A 21,616-nucleotide genomic window follows, 5' to 3' on the forward strand; every position below is an offset into this window, starting at 1 on the left:
GTATTTGATTTTATTCTTCGTTAGTACGTACTGTTGTTTCTCGTTTTATAGTTCACATGTTGTTTACCTGTCCCTCATCATGCTGTCCATGTTTCATTCTTGTTCTTAAGCGCTAAAAGCATACTCCTTAGGAGTGTGAGTATGCGCTTTATAAATTTTGCGTTGATCATTCTGATCCTTAATATCTGAAGTTATTATTTTTTCAAGAAGTTACTGTACAGGACCATCGTCTGCCATTTCACGTATACTTGCCGGATGTTAATAATGTGCGCATGCGAAGTACAACCGATTTGGTGCACATGCGCATCGATAACTATTCAGTGCACATGCGCATCGATAACCATTCGGTGCACAAGAGAATGATGGCCGTCTTGCAGGTGCAGGGACCATGAATCTGTATCCCCTATACATGGCAGTGCAGGGGCTGTCATGGGGACAGACTTTCTTGCCACTCGAGCGGTAGGGGGCTTGATGTAACGAGCAGCAATAGCACTTCAGACCCGGAAGAAGACAGGTCGAGCCGGTCCGCTGTTGTTGCCTAAACAATAGCTGTTCGACGTTCGTTTTATGAGGTAGAGGAAATCAGCCAGTTCCTGTGCACGACTGCTCAGCGAGAGGGTCGGTGAGCTCTGGGAGAAGAGGGTGAGTGGGTGCTGGAGTACACATATCGATTGCTAGGGCGCGTGCACTCTCTTGCTTATTCAAGTCATCTCGAAACATTCTGAGCGTTAAAGACATTAGGTGATGAAAGCACTGAAGGTGTCGTGCCCCACGATGTGTTAGGTGCCTAAATATTTTACCTGATGCCCCAAGATGGGGCATGTTAGCTGTTATTCCCTCCACCCCTGAGATGGTTCCCAGTCACTTAATCCCCAGACACTTCATCCCCGACACTTAACCCCCTAGACTTTTAATCCCTAAGCACTTAATCCCTTAACTAAAAAAATTATGAAGTCAGCAAAAAATTTAATTGAAATTCAAATCATGCTATTAACTTCAACGTCATTTGAACATCTACAACATTAAAGTTCATATAAGCTAGTAAATTTAATGTTCTTCAACAATATATACAGTATATACGTATGCTCGAAGTAGGATAGAAGTTCCGGCATGCAATCATGTTGTGGCATTGACTCTGCAAGCAATTCGAAGGAATCGACAATGTCTTCCTCACAGGCAAGTGCTGGGAGGCATCTGACCATTCCACGTAACTCGCAGTCTTCATCATCGTCACTTCTCACACCCAGTTCAGTGACTTTGCGTAATACCGCCTGACTTAAGTGACAGTAACAGCCCGTTACTCTTTATGACTGAAACTTCTCTCGAAAAGCGGTCGTCGCAGCTTTCTCAAAGTCTGTTACTATAGTCTCTGAGGCTGCATTAGGCTTTAGCTCTCTAACTGCATCCAACAATCTATTATAGGTTGCACTTGATTTATAAAGGATTAAGTGTCTGGGTATTAAGTGTCGGGGATGAAGTGTCGGGGATGAAGTGCTTAGGGATTAAAAGTCTAGGGGATTAAAAGTCTAGGGATTAAGTGTCGGGAATGAAGTGTCTGGGGATGAAGTGACTGGACACCCCCTGAGATATAGGTGTTATGCTTCAAAGACTAGTGTTAATTATGTCTTATATAATCTGGAGTGTTCTGGTCCCCAGCCCAAGTGCATGTTTGAGTGTGCACAATAAAGGATTGTGTAAAACTGTATAAATGCTCAACTCAAAACATTCTTCTCTTACACATTTATATTTGCACGGTGTAGAAATATTACATATGCTTTGTTTCACTTTGTCCATTCACGATTTTGTTCACATAAAATGGCATATAAACAGCAGCTTTCTGTGTAAAATGCATTGAAATTATGAATTACCAACATTTATTTATGCACTTACAAAATACTTTCATCATATCTGCTTTGAAAAAAAAAAACAAAAAAACATGCATGGCTTTCACTGAATCAGTCTTAAAATAAGATGATGAGGATCTCTTGATGCACAATGGCAACTTCTTAACAGCTGTCTGCAAATGTTCACTTTCCTCTTCTCATAAGTGGAAGAAAACGTGAAGAACAATCAACGTCCCAGTTACCAAATATAGCAAGATGTATTTCAGTGCATAAGTACTTCAATCTGTACAAGCCGGGCATTGACATCTCCAGGTAGTCTGTACGGTAACATCCCTGCGAACATGATGAGAGTCTTGGCCTGGTTTCGAAGATAATTTAGATACTGGAAAGAAGAAAATTTATGAAAGTTGAGATATTGAAATTACTTTTGATAAAGAAGTTGATGAAAAGGCAATAACATTTCTTTTCTTCCACAAACTAGATGTATTTCTTAAACTTACTACAGGAGTGGGGGGAGGGGAGGGATAAACAAAGTTTTAGAAATATAATATTTAACATTATAAAAAAGCAAATGAATAGTTACATTTTCCTTTCCACCATCCTTCACAACTCCAACTGTGGGCACAGGACTCAGCGGGCCAGACGATCTTCAAAAAAAAATTTTTTTTAATCTAAAGCCCACTGCAGCAGATGCCAGAGCTTCCTGTCATTTGCTACTCAGTTGACATGCAAGAATTATGTGTTGCAATGGTCATATTGAGGTGATTTCTAGAGCTATAAAATCAAGCAGTTGATAAAAAAAAAGTCAATGAACAGATAACAATAAACTGATGATAGTGCAAATAAATAAACAGTAAACCCATAGTAACCTTGAAACTTTTTTTCTTGGCACGCACCTTATGCTGACATATTTTCTGTGCAGAAGATTCATAACTGCGAGAAGAATATCTGGCAAATTTCTCCTTATCTGGAAAACAAAAGTAGATTAAACTTGTTTCATGACCACTTACATATGTATATATGCACACTTATATATGTATATATGCTCACACACAAGCACACCTTTTACTCTATCTCTCACACACACACACAATGGATGGATTACACCAGTTTACTTACTTTTCTTTTTAAAAAAGTTTAGGAAGAACTTAATCTGAAAACTGACTGAAGGCAAGAGGGAAAAAGCCAGTTCTAAACAATGAAAATAAAAAAAGCAGAACCTAGGTGAAACAAACTCCAAAGGACACCCTAACTTCCAAATGACTTGGCATTAAAGTGAATCAGACTAACCTCATCAGTGTAGTTCCGAAAACTGCTGACTCTGAGCTCAACTTCCTCAGGTGAAAAAGGTAACAACTTGAGCTGCTTCATTATCTGCATTCAAAAATGCACTTTTGGTTGTAATTTGTGAATCAGTTTCACAACTTTCATCTACCATCCGTATTTTCAAGCACAAATGAATAAACTACCATAACATGAGCAATATTTATATACTCACATCCAATGCCTCGTCTACAGAGCCAGTGTGACAAAAGTCAAAGAAGGTGATAAGATCTAACAGAAGATAGAATGTTCCTGAATTTGTAGTGCTGGTATGTTGACCCATGGCCCGGAACCTGTAATTAAAATATCAAAAGATTTGCTTTTTTTAAAAATAGCTATCAAAACTTTAAACACATGCTGTTTCATCTTTTTTTTAAAAAAAAGTAAACATAGGTACTATGCATTTCTTTTAGTATCTTTGCAGCTATTGGAAAGAAATCTCTCACCTCTCTGCCATGAAAACAGCTTGTTTCTGGAGACGATCACGGTTGCTTTCTGGGCTTGAGGAAAGGGATACCACTTTACTCAGCAACTTATTCATCAGGCTTATTGCCTTTTCCTGGTTCTGAGGCAAACAGCAAGTTTAAAAATGTCATTCATCTTTTGAAATGACCTGACCTTTAAAGAGGCAAAGTTAACAGAAATCTCTCCAAAGATACACCAAAAAAAGCTCATGTATTAAAAGTTTACAAAAGTATAGTATGTATATACACAAATCAGAAAACACAAAGTCATCTGCCTAATTTTATCTTGTCCCTGAGAGCTTTCTTTGTGAAAAAAAGATCATACGCCAAGTAAATACAGCTTTACCTTGGCTAACTCGTATAAGGTCACTGCCTCCTCAAACATGCCCTTAGCCTCTGTATCATGAGCAACAAGCTCTATAATCTTTCCAGTTTCTTGACAAAACTTATCAATAGCACCAGGCTGCAAAACAAAAATAACAAAAGATATATTTATTGTTTAATTTTCATTACATTTCCTTTTTTCACTCTCACAAACATACCTTCAAACTCTCATAATAGTTTCAACAGTTTTTCCCATGGGTAGGAGCAAAAACTTCTGGCTATTCTGAAATACATGCAGCCAGAACAGTTCATAGTTATGATGAACTGTAAGAGGAAAATATGCTACAAGAAAGTTTTTTCTGTAAATTAAAAGTGGATTTTCTATGTGTTAGCCATTTTACTTAATTTCCTTGTATTATCATAATCATAAAGCAAATAGTATTTTGAACAATTTGCAAAGTTTTGAAAAGAATGTATCATGACGTGACAGGTTAAGACCTTTAACATGGCCACGTGAGTTCTGAATAACTTTGTTGTCTGGAAAAAAGGCAGAAACAGGCTCTTCTTGGCCATCTTTGTTTGAAGTGACTATTTTTACCAGTCCCTAATTCCCCTCGGAGTGTAAGGCCTGCAGATACTCTCAAATGTGCAGACTGTAATTGGCAAATTTTACATGGAGTCAGATTTTTAAAAATAATTGCCACCCACAGTCACATATTCGTCAGTCTGTTGACACCTAATACCTAATCATTCAAAACTTAACGGTTTTAGTAATTCTTTTTAAAAGAAAGCTAATGAAGTGTTAGGAGTATTAGTGCTGTCCAATAAGCATGCCTCATGACAGGGTGGAAAAATTAAATTTACAATGTCTGTAGACTGACCATGTGCTTGTGCAAATGGCAGTAAAGCCATTTCATGCAAGCAAACTTTCAGGAAAATTCAGATATACACATCAGTAAGGACGATGCTAATGCAAGTCAGGAAAGAAGAATAAAAAGAGTAAATTTTTCAATATAAGACTGCGTGTGTGTATATATATATAAAAGTCACCAACAAATAACCCATGTATTATTTTATTGTGCACAAAAATAACTTGGAGATGGAAATACATAACAAAGAAAAGCAACATAAACGTAAATATACCTGTCGTGTCCCATCCTTCTCCAGTCTACCAAGAAGCATCTCAAACTGAAACAATCCACACAGATGTGAATGCACACATACTGTTGTGGTTTTCAGTAGCTAAGACCACTTACAAAAAGTTTTCTAAATCTCTTCTATTGTTAAGATTGTGCTTTCAAGAAATGTATCCCAAATGAACACGTAAACATTTTGACTTATTGAATGTTTAATTTTATGCATAAAATCTGATCTTGATTCACATTAAACTCGAATAATACAAAGCATGGTAATATTTGAAAAAAGAAACATGTTTTTGAATTGTCTTAACAAGGAATTATAAAGTGTATTGTGTTTGTGAGTGCATGTTTGTGAATAAGTGTATGTGTTTTCATGAGCATGCACACATGCAAAAGTCTTATACACAATGCAAGATATTTGTTTGACTATATATGCTTGTGAGCAAGGAGTTATGCCTATCTACACACCTCTCGTGTCTCTAGCACAAGTTCACTGACGCAGGTCATGAAAAGATTTTCACCACTTGGAGTTTTAAGATTTCTGGAAGAGTAAAAATATTTCAAATTATAGAATGAAATTTAAAAAATGTTTAACTGCACTAAAGAAAACCAACATGCAGTATTTTGGTTACAATGATGCATTACCTGAATATTTGCATACCAATAACCTGAAAGTATAACTGGCTAACAACTACTCTTGTTTTTCACAAAGTTATAAAAAAATGAATTAAAGTTTGTAACTCGTCAGCCTAATTTATGCTATATAGCAATTACAATGACAGACATAAGCATATACATCCACTAAGTGACAAATTGGGGTGAGTGTGTTAAGGTGGGGTGGGAGATGAAATCCACAAAAATGATAAATTAACAGAAAAATTATTGATACATAAAAAAAACAAAAAAAAAAAAAAAAAAAAAAACCCAAACCCTAACCAATCTATATGTAACCATAAGCTATTTTTAAAAAGCATATTATTGATATACATTCTTTCACACTGTTATTGACATTTCTTGATCCTCATGTAAAATATTCCTGACCAGCAATATCCACCCTCCACTAACCTTACCTGATAAGAAAATAAGACCTATTACTGTTACTTTATTTGCTGGCACAAAAATACTTCAAGCTGCTCACCTTAGAAAATAAAAATACTGCAGAGCCTCCCGAGAATCTGTGGCTTCAAACTTTCTGGTGTACATCATTATGAGACGGGCCAGGTTCAGTCGTTGCACCCCAGGTGGGTCACTGGGCTCTCGACTTACTGTAGAAGGGATTCATGTTATATCTTTCCCCATGAGGCATTTACATACATGTGCGAATATGTGATTTTAAGTTTTATTTTCCAATTAAAAAAACAAACAAAACCAAGCAGTGGTTCTTTTTCCTTTTTATCAATTTTTTTTTTTTTTTGTTGGAAAAGAAGCACAGAGATGTTAAATGGTTCTCAAAGACTACGCAGGTAGGAAGCTATGACAATTATGGCTGTGGCTATTTCTATAAGTACCTACAACTAGACATATATATATTATCTGTTCATACACTCATGTGCACACAGTTTCTCAGTCAACCCCACACACATGCCCCCCTCCATCCCTTTGCATACAAATGCTCACACAGAGGAGCCTGGCTGCTGGTAGGTATGAACAGCAGGTTTTGCTCATATAGCACAAGAGCCATGTGAACTGCATGATGCCGTAGATGTTCCAGGCGAGATAAGAATTCTATGGCAGCCTCAAACTGGCCAGTTAAGACAAGAACCTGTGTAAACAACATTGGCTGCTGGTATGCTTGGAAGTGGTTTTCCCCTGTAGAAAAAAATGAAAGCTTCTGAAACACATGAAACTGTAAGCAGCTGTTATCACCGTGTAATAGATATGACTGCAACTAGCTGATCTCTGTACACTTTAGGAAAAAAAAAGAAAGAAAAGAAATCGGATTCAAAGAATAAACAAACTTTAACAGAATGTGTTAATATTACATACCAATTATGCACTTCTCTCACATACAATTCTTCTAATGTACTAAAATCTCACCATAGTCCTCGTATAAGAGTTTTTGCAGAGCCTCTAATGTCAAATACTCCTGCCCACTGTCTACTTTGTCAAACTCAACCTGAGAAAGTTTCAACCACAGGTAGTCATCAATTTTATCTGAGATATCAGCATGGTCTTCATGAGGATCACACTGACCAATGACACAGAAGACTGCCCTGAAAATGACCATATTCATTTAAAAAACAAACACATTTTATATTAAAATCTGAATTTATCTTTAAAAGCAGCAATTCATTTATTCGCATAAGAAGAATGTAACCAATAAAACATAAAATGTTCTTTTGTATCAAAAAACTTTTTGTTACTTATCATTTACGCTGCTTATTAATTTTAACATGCTGAAATAGGACTAATAAATTTAAAATGTAATGAATTTTGCATATAATGGACCACTGACTCGGTATCCTGAAAATACTAAATTATACAATTTGGCAGACCAAAAACACAATGCTGACATTCTGTAATAAATAAACGTTTACTTAGCCGATCTGCAAACAATATGTGGAAGAAAAAAAATGATGTCAACCTCTTGAATGGGTCATGACTGTTTTTGACAACTCGCCGGTACTGCAACTTAATTTTGGTATCATTTGCAATGCTCAGTTTGTGTTGTGGATTGTTGATGTACTCCTTAAAGTAGCTTGGAAAGTCTCCCAACTGATGACTGTTGAGAAATAAAAGTTAAAAAAAATTTTCAGTTTTCTACTTGTTCCCATTCATATCCTAAAAACAAGCTTTTGTTATAATACCCAAAATATTTTTAAGAAGACAAGAAAAAAAAAAGTGAAAGCATTATCCCTGATATTTGATAAAATTAACAAAACAGCATTAGAACCTTACATTTAGGAGACCACATAAAGTTTATAAAATGTGTTACTAAAATGTTCTTTTTTTTCATTCTATGAGAGACAATTTTCTGACCTGACTTTAGTAATAACCTGCTGAGCTGCCTTCAGATCACCACAGCGGAGGCAGTAGTAGATTAGGGCCCAAACTGGCTGGTCATCTAACATACCATCCTGGACATGGCATTTTTTTTCTTTGCATTACACAGAAAGCAGTACCACAAAGAATTTCTGCATAAGCATTGCTCCCTCCACCTTATCTATCAGAATTCGCAAGTTAATTAATAACATAGAAATAACAAATGTTTTACACAAAAGAAGCAGTTGTAAATACGGCAGTATTAAAAATTAAGCTAGATAGATCATCATTATGAAAATAAAGTAGTATGGTAAAGATGAGTATGGTATTAAAAAGCAATCCCCCTTGCAGCCTGTGAAAGTCATTAAAAATATGTTTTATGTGATTGGATGCTGAAGAACTAAAAGGAATTTTGAAACATATTTACAATGTAAAATACTTGCACTATCAAAATGAAAGCACATACCTCAGGGGAGAATGCCATGACAGGCAAGTGTAGTTTAAGGTAACTCCGCACAAGATTATATGTTCCAGGTACACCACCAAGTTGTGACTGTTCCAGGTTCTCATATACAACTGTTTTTAGGTACTGGCAAAAACTGCACAAAAAAGCATACCAATTTTAATATGCTCTGCCCTAATGTACCCAAATTTCAGTCAGGCCTGACCATTTGCTGAGCCTTTTTACAGAGCCTTATAAAGAAGTTGAGGGAAAATGCACCTGGGTTAGGTTAACCCTCTGACCAGGGCACAAATTCTTTTGGTTAAGCAGATGTAGCCTCTAAGCTCCTAATAATCGGGTTATCTGGTAAACTATGGTATGGTAAAGATGAGCATAGTATTAAATGCAATCCCCTTGTAGCCTGTGACAGTCATTAAAGATATTTTTAATGTGATTGGATCTGAAGGACTAAAAGGAATTTTGAAACATATTTACAATGTAAAACACGTTGTGCTATCAAACTGAAATTGTTTTTAATGAAGTGATCAATCAGGAGGATATACTTTTAAAACGATGCGTTATAAATTTTAGAACTCTGCTAAATGGAAATTGGTATCTACCAATAAATAGATGTTGATTACAGGACTTACTTTGTCTCCAAATGTCTAATAGCTTTAGACACTAGAAGTCTCTGAGTATCTTTACTGTTTCTGAGGGCACCTGGTTTTGAACTATAGGAAGATGGAAGAGGAATGTCTGTCATGCATAGTATCATCTCCCATAAGTCCTGCACACTCTGTAACAAAGATAAAAGTACATTCACATTTTAAATATATCTCCACTTCATGCTTTCATGAAAATTGTGTCTCAAAGTCAGTCTTTTACCACAAAAATGATTTCCTCATCTGAAACATCCTTTTGTGAACATGTTAAAAATTGTTTCACTAAATGTTTCATATCATGTAGCCCAGGACACCCCATCCCTAAAGGGGCCAGAAGCAAGACTACTTATAAAGAGGTTTTAGAAAAAGGTAGAATAACCAGAAAATGGCATTTACCTTGTCATTGATCTTCTTTGCCACATCCATGAATAGATCAACTAGGCTAGGACGAATGCTGTTGGCCACTACTTCTTCGTTATATACAAAAACCTGCACAATCATATGCACCCATAAATGCACACACACAAATTGTCATATATAAGCAAACACTTTCCCTTGACGTGAGACTCAACAGCACAAATTACCTTGGTGTAATACAGTTAGAAAAATTATCTTTTAGTTGATAAACCCAATTAAAATTACTTAATACTTTGAATAGAAACATAGTGTTCTGATGTTACAGCCAGAAGGCTGGAGATTTAAAGCTCATTTGGTTCTGTAGTCACCTGGTATGGGTTTTTAGGTATTTTACATGACTGCTGCATAACTTAGAATTTTGAGATCGACCTGCAAAAAGAACATTTTGCCTAACAGTGGATTACAAGAATAAAGAAGCAACCATTTGTTACCTGCCGTGCATATGCCACCTCAATGTGGTCAAGATTGCTTCGACCTCGTGTAAAGATAGTTTCACTACTCATGCTCTGCAACAAAAAAGTTTAAAAGGTATCACACATACAAACTAATTTTCTCTCGCATTCAGTTATAAAGGATTATTACTTCTTAAATGGTACATGAACACTAAAATAGAAAAATCTTTATTCAAATGTGTAAGTACAACTATAAAACACATATATATAAAACTATAGCAGTATTACTAAAGAAACTCATTTTTAAAACAATTTAAAATACTTTATACCTCTGTTTCTGGTTGAAAGTCAAATAAATCTGGTCCTGAGCCAAGCAGAGTGTTTAAAATCTTCTGTTTCTCTCTTTCCCATTCATTTTCCATGCTCTCCCATTGATGTCTTTCTACTTCATCAAATGTCTGCAACAGGAACAAAATGTGCAAATATACGCAAGAGAAACAGCACATTTAAAGTACTTGACACAACAGAAGGTAGAAAACCTTAGCCGTAAGCAAATTTGAATTTCTAAATTCAAGAAAATAACTCCTTTCACAACTTGAAGATTTGGAGAAAATGATCATGTAGTATTTGATAGACATTACTCACATATGCAGCATTTCAGTACAACTATCTGATAAAAGAAAGCATGACCATTTGAATGAAGTTACTAGAGAGCTTGAAAAACTTACATGTTTTCTTGTCTGCTCAATAACTGCAAGAAGTGCATTTTCCCTTTCATTCTTCAGAAATCCCTGAGGATAAATATTAAACAGGTTTTAGTCTTCTTTACAAACAAATCATCTTGTAAAACTGCTACTTATTTTCTCTGAGTTTTTCTTTTTAGACTAGTGTGACTTCATTCCTCCATCAAATTTTACCTTTGTAACATTGATGAAACATAAAACACTTATAAAATAATAACACAAGTTGAACATTAAAGCTTCCTTTAAAAGAACAGAGCTATTATTTCCACACAAAAAAATTTATTAGCCACAACAGCAAATAAACAGAACAGCATACCTGAATATCTGTGTCTCTCACAGGTTCCAGTGGCTCAAAAGTGGTTGATGCCTTCAATCCATCAAGACGTTCAGCTATTTTAGGTAGTACATATCCTTTGCTACCAAGCAGAACAGCCCTATTGAGTATACAAAGTATAAATAATTATGCTCCTGAATACATGTAGGTAGCTAATTTGAAACTATTCTAGGTAGCTATTGAACTAAAGCAGTCACCTCTGGTTTCAAATGAAAGTTGCTAAAAAAGAATCTAGAAATAAAATAGGTATTAATTTGTCATATTAGTGGTCAGTGATTTTTGTCATCTCTTGGCAATAGTCAAGGTGGAAATTGGTTGGATTATCTGGTGACCATCTGTGACGTATAAAAGAACTGTTCCTGTCATAACAAATTGATATCTAAGAAAGGCCCATCAAAAGCATGGGGCCTTAGGCAAATGCCTTGTCTGCCTGCCCCTAGGACTGGCCCTGTAAATATGCATCATTAAAAAATAAAAAAATGACACTCTTACGCCTTTATATCACTGTCATCATGAGCTGCTGGTGCTGTTCTAGAAATAAGTCTTTGGCCAGACTCAAGAATCTGCGCCAAATTTCGTTCCACATGCGGGAGATCTGTGCCGCTGTCCATTTCTGCTGTTAGCTGTTCAGCCTGCTGTAGCAGGTCTTTGAATCCTTCTGTCTCCATATCCATTCTTCTGTTATCCCTATTTCAAGATCCCCCAAAACACACAGAACTTACATGCTTTCAAAATATTTCAAATCTTCATAAATCAACGACTGGAAAGTGCTTACAAAGTTTTATCAGACATGGATAACCATGGCAGTCGTAACTGTTACAATAAAGCATACGCTAGCACACAGCACATGGCTTATCTGATGCCTCATGGCTAGAAATAAAAAATACATAACTTTACAGTGGAAAGCAATTTTTTTACGATTATTTACTAAAAAAAAAAAAATCGTAATACAAGTAATAGAATCCAATGATAGCGTGTGGTCCTTTAACTAGTTTCACTTTATCTAGCTATCACTATTTCACAGTCTAGTTTATAATTTTAACGCAGTCTGTTATGGTGAACAAAGTGATGATAATCTTCTTTGTTAATGTGACATTTTAAGAGACTAACCTGCCAGTGTTTTAGAAATGGTTTTGACTGTCACCGCCAACTCTTAGAAAACGGAAACATACTTTGTTTCTATCTCCAAAATGTTCATGACTATTTTTTTTCTCTGGCTTACTTTTGCCAACCGAATGAGAACTCAAATGTGGTACATCGATGATAGCAGAATGTCTGCAGAGGGACGACGTAAATAATTTTCTGTTAAATTCTGCGTAAATGCAAAAGTTTGTGAATATATAATAAAATTCTTTGTAAGTCCTGCTGCTAAAAATGTGCATAAATAAAAGTTTACCATTGACAGAAGTCATCGAAATCTAATGGAGCACGCACAGTACACCACTTCTTCAGTAACTATCAGCTAATACAGGGTACAGTGTAAATTGTCAGAGGTGAGGCAAGTGGGTTTATTGTTTGTTGGCTTTGTTTGGGTTTTTTCTTTGTTAACACGTTGTAGTGAACCTGTTAAATTACTTCTCTTTTTTTTTTTTTATAGTGTTTCATTTGTGTTTGTAATCGTATCCTAAGAAGTAAACACTATAGCTGTTACAGTGTTAGAAAAAAAGAAGCGATAATGCACAACAAAATTTAATAACAGTTAATGCTACAGTAAATATTCATACTAGCCGACTAAAATCATGAAAATAATAGTAGAAAGGGCTGAGCCATAATTATGATTTATGTTCGCATATGAAGACCATTCATAACTAGGCACATGGATGAACATGACCAAGTTTGGCAACAGATTTTACATGTATTAAATTTTTCCGAAGTTGGTCAAACGTTCGTCCATTTAAGAAGGGTCTTTTGAAAATATCCCAAATACAAGATGACATAGTATGAATCTCATCATGTTATATGGATAAAGTTTTCAAGTGGTCATTGCAGTGGCTGGGAAAAATGGTCACCATTTGAGTTGACTACCAATGTACCACTGCCCACAGTCGACCATTAATTATAGAAATCATTACTCATTCATGAACATGCGCATGCACATAAAATTATAAAAAGAAGGTCGTGCAGACCAAAGGTGTTAAATTACCACACAATGTTAACTTCAAATTGGATTACCAATACCAACAGGTAAGTTAATCTAGATGTCCCAAAGAACAAAGTATCTTTCTTTGAGTTAGTGTGTGCATGTGTGTGGCAAGGTGGTGTGTGTATAGATTTGTTCATTCTCTTAAGGCCTATATATATATATTGATATCGGATTTTATTGACAGATTGAAACAGTCCAAGAGGTCCATTTCCAACAGTACAATTACAGTTATAAGCATTTTTGTTAAAATGTTCAATTTAATGTTTCACTCTTTTTATAACATCTGTTTTTTAGAATATGCTTTTCTTACAGTTTTCCATGATGTTTTACTTTCAGGTTCTTTATCTGCATCAGTACTTAGAAGGTGATTTATTACCATGTCAGAAAAATATGCAAACAAGGTCATCCTTGCACCAATGGTTCGTGTGTGTACTCTACCTATGCGTTTGCTCGCTTTGGACTATGGTGCTGACCTTGTATACTGTGAGGTGAGGTTATAGAAATTTGAGCAAATTTATCATACATATAAATAAGTTTATAATAAATATATGAAATAAAATAAGAAACAAAGTTGGAAAAGTAAGGATTGTCCTAATAGTTTTGATAAATGTTTGTTTAGTTTTTTGCACAAGTTTTGACATACAGAGTATGTTTGATTTAAATTTATAACTTGTTTTTATGCATAACTTTACTGCAACGAAAAGAAAAAGCTCAGAATCTGTGGTGATATCAGTATATTTTCTTTAGTTAACTATCCCCTGCTTTGAGTAAGGGATGACAGGAAACCCTGTACAAAAGTTGCAAATATACATCCTAATATTGTCATGACCATGGTAGACTTACCTTATTTTGCAGATTTTAAATGCTCTTAAATTACAGAAGTATCATAAATCAAAGCAAATCCTTGTGTTCTGGTTATTGGTGACAAAGAGTGATGTCTGCTTCTACATCATTTTCATCTTTTTTTTTTAGGCTGTTGGGCTAGTTCGTTTGTTAGGGTAGGAGTTGAAATTTGCCAAGAGGGATTATCACTAACTTTGGCTTTGTAATGTATATAATATCTGTTATGTAAGATTTTACTTGTTATGTCTTGCACCTTTCATCTTATTTTCAGGAGATTATTGACCGCAAACTGCTTCTTTCCCAAAGAATTGAAAATGGTATGACTTTGGGAATCAAATAGCTCTCTCTTCTCATATAGATATATCTTATTTTTGATTTTTTTTATTTTATTGATTTAATTATTTATTGTGAGAAAAATACTATTTGTTTTTAGAAATAGTTTTCATTTTTCTCTTATTTATGTCATCTATTTTATGTTTGTACTTGCATTCAGAATTGGCATTTGAAATTTAACTGAAAAAGTTAAAACATTTCAAAGATATATCTTTGGACACTGGAATTTGTTATACTATAATTAGCAGTGGTTATTTCTGACAGGGGTGCTTGGTACCATAGATTTTGTGATGTCAGATGGCACAATAGTGTTCAGAACCTGCCCACAGGAGAAAGGGAAAGTGATTTTTCAACTGGTGAGATAGTTTAGCTATTTACTGTTTATATTAGAGTTTATCTGAGTATAGTCATCATTGCTTAAATCTGTGCTGACATTTTTACATAGTAACATTTTGGCAATAGAGCCATAGCCAGGAATCCTTAAGTATTGTTTGTTCTTTTTTCTCTAAAAAAAATTTCTTCAGCCACAATTGCTAATGTGCATTCAAGAGTCAGGGTTAAAAAACTTATGAGAAAGTTAAAAACAGTAGCCTTAATGTTGTGGATATTAATTTCTTCAAGGCAGAAGTATAGCTTGGTTTATCATTTTCTTGTTTTTGGTTATTAGCAGTCAAAGCTGAGTTGTGTTTTTATGATAGTCATGCCCGTCATAATAAAGTTTCGGTTAAGAGCATGTTGCATATATGACAGTGGCCCCTGAAGATTTTGATCAAACTGAAAATTCTTATAACCTGTACTACCAGTCATATAAAAGTATAGCATAGTACATTATTCTCAATAAGCATAATTAATAACTATTTGTGCAAGTAAACTGTATGATGTTTACAGTATGACAGAATCTAATAATGATACATTTCACAGAAGGTGGCTCTATTGTTTAGTGGCATATAATTGTAATAGGAGCACTTTAATTATTATGTATAGGTCAGCTTAGTTTCTGTCTTTACAGGGGACTTCTGATGCCAAGAGGGCATTGGCAGCTGCCCGCATGGTGTATGTCATATTAAGTTTTACATTTGCATTGTTTGCTGTATATATATATACATTTATATCTTTGAAAGTTTTTTTTTTTATGTTAGTGGCTCATCTTAAATTTTGTTAAAATCACCACCATTTTCAAGTTGATGATTTAGGAAACAGATTATGTTAATGTTATGTTTACATTTTTTTGGCATGCGTGTGTGTGGATATATATAATTATAAGGAACATGTCCAGAACATCTGCAAAGTTGACATATGTACTTAGCTATAATGATCCTTAGATGCCAAAAGTAATGTATCCTAGGAAAAAATGGAAATAGACGATTTATTTGTTGTATAAGGAGTAGATTTACTTGTGAAATTGTGTGTATTGTGCTTTGTTGCTGTCTAAATAGTCTTGCTGGAAGTAATTTTATTAGTCAAAATCTCAATCTCATAGAGAGAAAGATGTAGCAGGCATTGATATCAACATGGGCTGTCCAAAAGAGTTCTCCATAAAGGTAAAGTTGACTAAAATGATTTTTTGTTGAAGTATGAAGTACAGAATACTGAGATTTGAAGTACAGTTTTGTGTTGGGATGTTTTCCTCCCTGACTGTGCAATATTTTTTAGCATTGAGTGTATTTAAAAGGGAAATAAATATCATAAGAACAGCCTTTGTGGGCAGAAATTATTGTTTAAATATATTATTTACTAATTTTTATGGCATAGTTTTTGCAGTAATTTGAGGACAGAAAGCACTTGAAATTTTATGTTTATGGTTGAGTTAATGGGGCTCCATGTTGGTGTGTGAGATTAACTTGAAATATCCTCAGAATGTATAATTTTCTAATTTTAGTAAGTACAGTACATGATTGCATTTTAAATGTGTAACCCTTTTAAAACTGATGCTTTGTGTGTGTGTGTTTTTCATTTAGGGAGGCATGGGCTGTGCCCTCTTGACACAACCTGAAAAAGTGAAAAGGGTAATTTCTTTTTTCTTTTTTAGAAATTCCTTCACGTATCTTCTTTAGAACAAATGAAGCATGCTGGTAAAAATCTGAAGGGGCTAACTTATTACTATTTACTGAATACTGTTATCCTGTGGAAGGTCTTCCTTCTACATTTATATGTGTTTTTGCTTGATCATATGCACTCAACCACACACAGAATTTATCACAAATTTAGACTAAGTGTGTGACAATTATTGTAACAATACATAAATGATGGAATTCTAGTCAGATGGTGTTGGATCACTAACATAGTTAATTCAAGACTTATGTCAGTTCTTGTTAAATCAGGAAATAGAAAGACACTTTTATTTTATTCCAGATTTTAACCACATTAGTTGAGGGGCTTTCCATTCCAGTCACCTGTAAAATTCGTGTACTTCCTGATGTAAGTACCTTAAAATAATTGCTTATTGCAGAGTATATGAAAAATTTGTCATTTTAACTCAGAATATTATTTAAACAAAGATATAGTTATTTATCATTTAGTAATTGGGTTAATGAACTAGAACAGTACATAGATGGCATGAGAGCTGTTAATAATCAGAAGGTTTAAGTTTTCCTCTTGAAGTTAGAGTTTTTAAAGAACAGATAAATAGCAAATGCAGCCAACATATAATTTAATGCAGATTTTTTTGTGCTGTCTTATCAGCTGGATAAAACCATTGAGCTTGCAAAACTTATTGAGAGTACTAAAGTGGCAGCCCTGGCTGTCCATGGAAGAAAAAGAGATGAACGCCCTCATCACAAGAACCGCAATCATTTCATCCAAGCTATTGCATCTGCACTTGCCATTCCAGTTATTGCAAAGTGTGTTATCTTCTGTTTGCCTGTAAATCGAATGACTCAAACTTGTGTCTTTTTGATAGCACTAAATTGCTGATGAAACTTAAAATTATTTTTCTAGTAAATGGCACATAGACTTGTTGGAAGATCCCACATAGTTCTTAAATTTATAGTCATTGTATAGTCCCATAGATGATTTTAGGCATTGCATACTTTCTAGACAATTGTTCTCTAAAATGGATGTTTTTTTGGTGATAATTTTGATAAATAGCATTTGATATCTATTTAATTGTTCTGTTATTCTGCCAGTGGTGGTTCCAGAGAAATTTTGCAGTTCCAAGATATTGAGAAATTTCGTATTGAAACTGGTGCCTCCTCTGTGATGATTGCCAGAGCTGCAGAATGGAACTGCTCCATTTTCCGTAAAGAGGGAATGATTCCATTGTACGATGTTGTGAGACAATACCTGAGATATGTAAGTATCAGTCTAGCAACATACTAATAAGGGTTGGTGTACCCTTTACTTCACACATTTTCTTTTCACTTAAAAGCAATCAATTTTTTTTCAGATTATTTTTTATGAGAAAGAAATGGAACCATCTCAGATTAATAATGGAGACAGAAATGGGGAGTGGGAAATAATGAAACAGGGCTTTATAGAGCGTTCTAATGCTCAAAGGATGATTGTAACAAAATACAAAGTGAAAAAAACAGGGGAAAAAAAGTTGTACTGCCGCAGCTTTCATCAGCTATTCACACCATAGCTAAATGAGAGGGTGTCTGAAATTTTATGCTGAGCATGCTGCTAAACACCATCTCATGGAAGCAATGGAAATAATCACTTCCAGATACACGAGACATGTGCAAGTCAGTTTTAGATAAATCAAAAGTTTTTTCTTTTAACTTTCTATTTTACCCTGTGGATTTTTTTAATTTAGAGAGTCCTTACAGTTCACGGGTGTTTCAAGGTAAAAAAATTTTTTGAAGAATAGTGCGAGGGGATTGGTATTATTTCATTTATTTGATCCTTAAATTCTTATCAGTGCTTACTTTGCTAAAAATGTAATCCCAGATCATGGTGTTTTGAATGTAACTTTAAAGATTTTTGTGCATTATTAGCTTTTTCTTCTACCAGCAGAATGATCTTTCTTTTTGTCTCTTTTTTTTGGGGGAGGGGGTCTGTGAGTGTTGGTGTTCAAAAATCAGGATTTTGTCTGTTGATGTTTGTATCTTTTTTTATTACAATCTTTTCTCTTTGTTTTATTCTGCACAGGCTTTCAAGTATGACAATAATGAGATCAACACAAAGTACTGCCTTCTTCAAATGATGCATGAATCTATGGATATGCCAGAAGGCCAAGGAACTCTGTCAGTCAAAAGTATGGATGAGATAAGGTACTTGGAAAAGGAGGAACATTACTTCTTTTTTATCTACCTTTTCTTAACACATGCATTTAAAAAAAAATAACTTTTGCTATTTCAGTGATATTTATCAATATATAAAAGCATTGAACGGAAAAAAAAAAAAAAAGCGGGGCTCATACGATTCAGCATAAGAGTATGAGCCTTGCTGGTTGGCATGACACTCCGTTATGGTTGCCAGATCATATACTCACAGGCAAGATACTTTTTAAATGACCACCTAACCTCGGAAAAACCTGTTTACAATTTATTGGTGATTGAAATGGTTTGAATTTGAAAACTATATTTTCATTTCTATATATATATATGTGTGTGTGCACACATACAAAAAGACTGCCTAAAACAATTTTCACAGTATAAAGGTTTTGTTTTCAGCACAGTGTGGGGAATGACAGAAGAGTACGACCAAGTCCAGAAAGATAGGAAGGAGCAAGAAAGCTTAATTAAACAGCAGAAGGATGAAGTTGGATGTGGCTTTAAGCGCCGTAAAGCAGATGATGGTGTCATTCTAATTGAGCTGCCAGTCAAATTTGACCGGTAAGTATAGGGGAAAGTCAACTGCAAAACGAAGAAATTGACAGGGTTACAGATAAATCTCAAAATAATTTTTAAAAAGGACCGATTGTAATGCGCAAGTATCCATTCCGACTCAAGAAAAAAGACAAATTGAGTGAAAAAAATATAAAACACCAGTCTGACTAAAGGAAATTACATTAATCTCAGTAAAGCTCTCACCTCTCACTGTCCTTCATCATTGAAGACAACAATCAATATGATTTTTCAATTTAAAATATTTCCCATTTTATGTACCCTCTCTGTGTTGGTAGAAGGTGCTACCTTCCTGCCATGAGTCCAAAACAAAGTCTTCATGAATGGTGTCGGAAGTGCTGCTTTATGAGCCCAGTTTATAAGACAGTGAGTTTTTTTTTTAAAAGTACATTTCTTTTGCATGCATGTCTGCCAAGCAATGTGTGAGGGTCTACTGAAAAACATCAAGGATGGTCTGTCTTTTGTTCTTGTTGCTGCTTGAAAGTTACTCAGAAATTATTATTATAGGAGGAACATGCTGAAGACCGGAGCTTCCACTGTCGAGTACTTGTAGATGACAAATGGTATACAACTCCCTTTTGGTGAGTGTTGCTATTGTTTAAGATTATGTGTAGAATTTCTTTTTCCCTTCCAGTGTTTCTCCCATTTCATTACAGTTTATGGGTAAGAGAGAAAAGGCCTTTTTAAAGATTAAATTAATTTATTAAATAGACGTATTTAGGTTTGATTGAAGAATTCATGAAAGAAGCAACAATCTCATAGAAATTATCTTTCGCAGGGAAAAAAAGAAACAGTTTGCAGAACAGGCAGCTGCTATGTGTTGCCTTCTTGTCCATGGTATTCATGATGGCAGAATCAAAGAACCTGATGATCAAACACCTGAGATGAGACAAGAATGGCACCGTGTTGCCAGTGCTCAGATTCAAGAGGAGACACTCTTGATGACAGCAAATGCAGAAGCCAATGTTAAAAGACAAGATGAAAATAAGGAATGTTTTGTTACCTTAGAAACTCAGTTATTGAAAGCCTCATCATGGGATTGTCATAAAACGCAAAAATACCCTGAAGAGTCAAAGAAATCTGAAGAGGATGACCTGAAAGTAGCCAAAACTATGGCCAACGAAAATCCTCTAGAATGCTATTATACAGCAGACTTTACATAGCTTCAGGGACATCTTTCTTGTAACTGCATTCAGCATGCTTAAAAATTTGATACTGGTCATGATGTATGTTTTTGTGTGTTTGAATGAAAGCATTTTCAAGTAACTGTTCAGTGGACATTAGGCCACTGAAATTAAGCAGATATCTTAATTTGTAGAACTATAAAAACAGGTCATTATCTGAACCTTTGTATAAGACTTAAGATTATAAGATTTAAATCTGAGGGAAGATCAATGATTTTATATATCACTTATGAAACAAAACTGTACAAATGCATGAGATATTTACCTTCTTGTAATTCACCACCACATATGAGAGTACACAGCCTGTAACTGATCTCTGCATCTCATTTTAGGGGCCACTCCTATTTTGTGGTCAATGATGTCAGCTCTTACCTGAAGATTTCATTGGATGCATGGAATTTTTATCATCACAAAACATTTATGTAGATATAACAGTGAATTACAATACAAAGAAAAATGGTGAGGTGGCATATAGTTTCTCTTTTCCTTTTTTATTTAAAACCCTGCTGCTGGGTGTCTTAAAGAATATCTTTCAACATCAGAATTTCTGAAGTCATTTTGAAAATCATTTCCTGTGACATCACAGAAGTTAGCTAGTGTCCTACTAACATGCTTGAAACTTTTGTATTAACTACAACCCTCAATGGAACCTAAAAGTTAGAATTTAAGTCAGTTCCTGTGTGCTTCCCACTCCCCCAAATATCTCAAAGAAATAAAACAGAATTATTTTGGTCAAAAATCAGAAAAAAATTGACAAAACATGCTTTATTTCATTAAGTTGGCTTGATTTCACGCTTCAGTTAGGCTAACTTTTTATTTAAATGTTTTTTAAAATAATTTTTATCTTTAAGAAAGCTAACTTCACCTTGCATATTTGACTCATGAAAGATACTGATGCCATGAGTTTTTCCACTAGTTAATGACATCATGCTTGAATTTTGAGGGACATTTGGAGGTGAGGCAGGGGAGGAATCAATATGTACTGACTTTTTAGCAATCTGCCCGCACTTCTCTTGGCATATATATTGTGGCACTTCGGATACAGCATCACCAGCTGCAACTGTTAACAGTGGCAAAATCCAGCTGCTTGCTCACATTTGCAGAAAGCTAAGTTTTCAGATTCCACATCATGCATGGTCTGCCTTGATATTCTTTTACAGAGAAAAACTGATTATGTTTATCCAGAGAAAGCATTGAACATAATCTTCACTAATGCTAAAGGCAAATTGGACTATGCTATTGGTTTTTAACTTACCTTTG

General features: G+C 34.8%; 2 protein-coding genes across 4 annotated transcripts; one reads left to right on the forward strand and one right to left on the reverse strand.

Moving 5' to 3' along the window:
• Positions 1–1,725: 1,725 nt before the first annotated feature.
• Positions 1,726–12,307, reverse strand: LOC112553331 (nuclear pore complex protein Nup93-like). The gene is made up of 23 exons (XM_025220466.1): positions 12,177–12,307; positions 11,559–11,753; positions 11,049–11,166; positions 10,718–10,780; positions 10,319–10,447; positions 10,029–10,103; positions 9,577–9,669; positions 9,169–9,314; positions 8,543–8,675; positions 8,074–8,171; positions 7,679–7,816; positions 7,132–7,307; positions 6,712–6,903; positions 6,233–6,359; positions 5,563–5,635; positions 5,099–5,143; positions 3,978–4,094; positions 3,614–3,732; positions 3,343–3,460; positions 3,135–3,218; positions 2,741–2,811; positions 2,428–2,491; positions 1,726–2,226 (listed from the first exon to the last, which is right to left on the reverse strand). Exons 2-23 carry the CDS (start codon positions 11,738–11,740, stop codon positions 2,107–2,109), a joined length of 2,481 nt encoding a protein of 826 aa, XP_025076251.1. The 5' UTR covers positions 11,741–11,753; positions 12,177–12,307; the 3' UTR covers positions 1,726–2,106.
• On the forward strand, positions 12,308–20,826 carry LOC112553332 (tRNA-dihydrouridine(20) synthase [NAD(P)+]-like). Of its 3 annotated transcripts, none has more exons than XM_025220468.1 (15): positions 12,308–12,564; positions 13,546–13,697; positions 14,324–14,369; positions 14,650–14,741; positions 15,395–15,438; positions 15,866–15,926; positions 16,344–16,391; positions 16,738–16,803; positions 17,068–17,225; positions 17,511–17,676; positions 18,475–18,596; positions 18,999–19,160; positions 19,451–19,538; positions 19,680–19,753; positions 19,951–20,826. In XM_025220468.1, exons 2-15 carry the CDS (start codon positions 13,587–13,589, stop codon positions 20,333–20,335), a joined length of 1,623 nt encoding a protein of 540 aa, XP_025076253.1. In that variant the 5' UTR covers positions 12,308–12,564; positions 13,546–13,586; the 3' UTR covers positions 20,336–20,826. The 3 variants fall into 3 exon arrangements, with proteins under 3 accessions (XP_025076253.1, XP_025076252.1, XP_025076255.1); XM_025220467.1 differs by having other exon boundaries at positions 12,308–12,559; XM_025220470.1 differs by lacking the exon at positions 12,308–12,564 and adding an exon at positions 12,583–13,250.
• Positions 20,827–21,616: the final 790 nt, after the last annotated feature.

Source organism: Pomacea canaliculata, linkage group LG12, assembly GCF_003073045.1.
Source record: "Pomacea canaliculata isolate SZHN2017 linkage group LG12, ASM307304v1, whole genome shotgun sequence".
Taxonomy (NCBI): domain Eukaryota; kingdom Metazoa; phylum Mollusca; class Gastropoda; order Architaenioglossa; family Ampullariidae; genus Pomacea; species Pomacea canaliculata.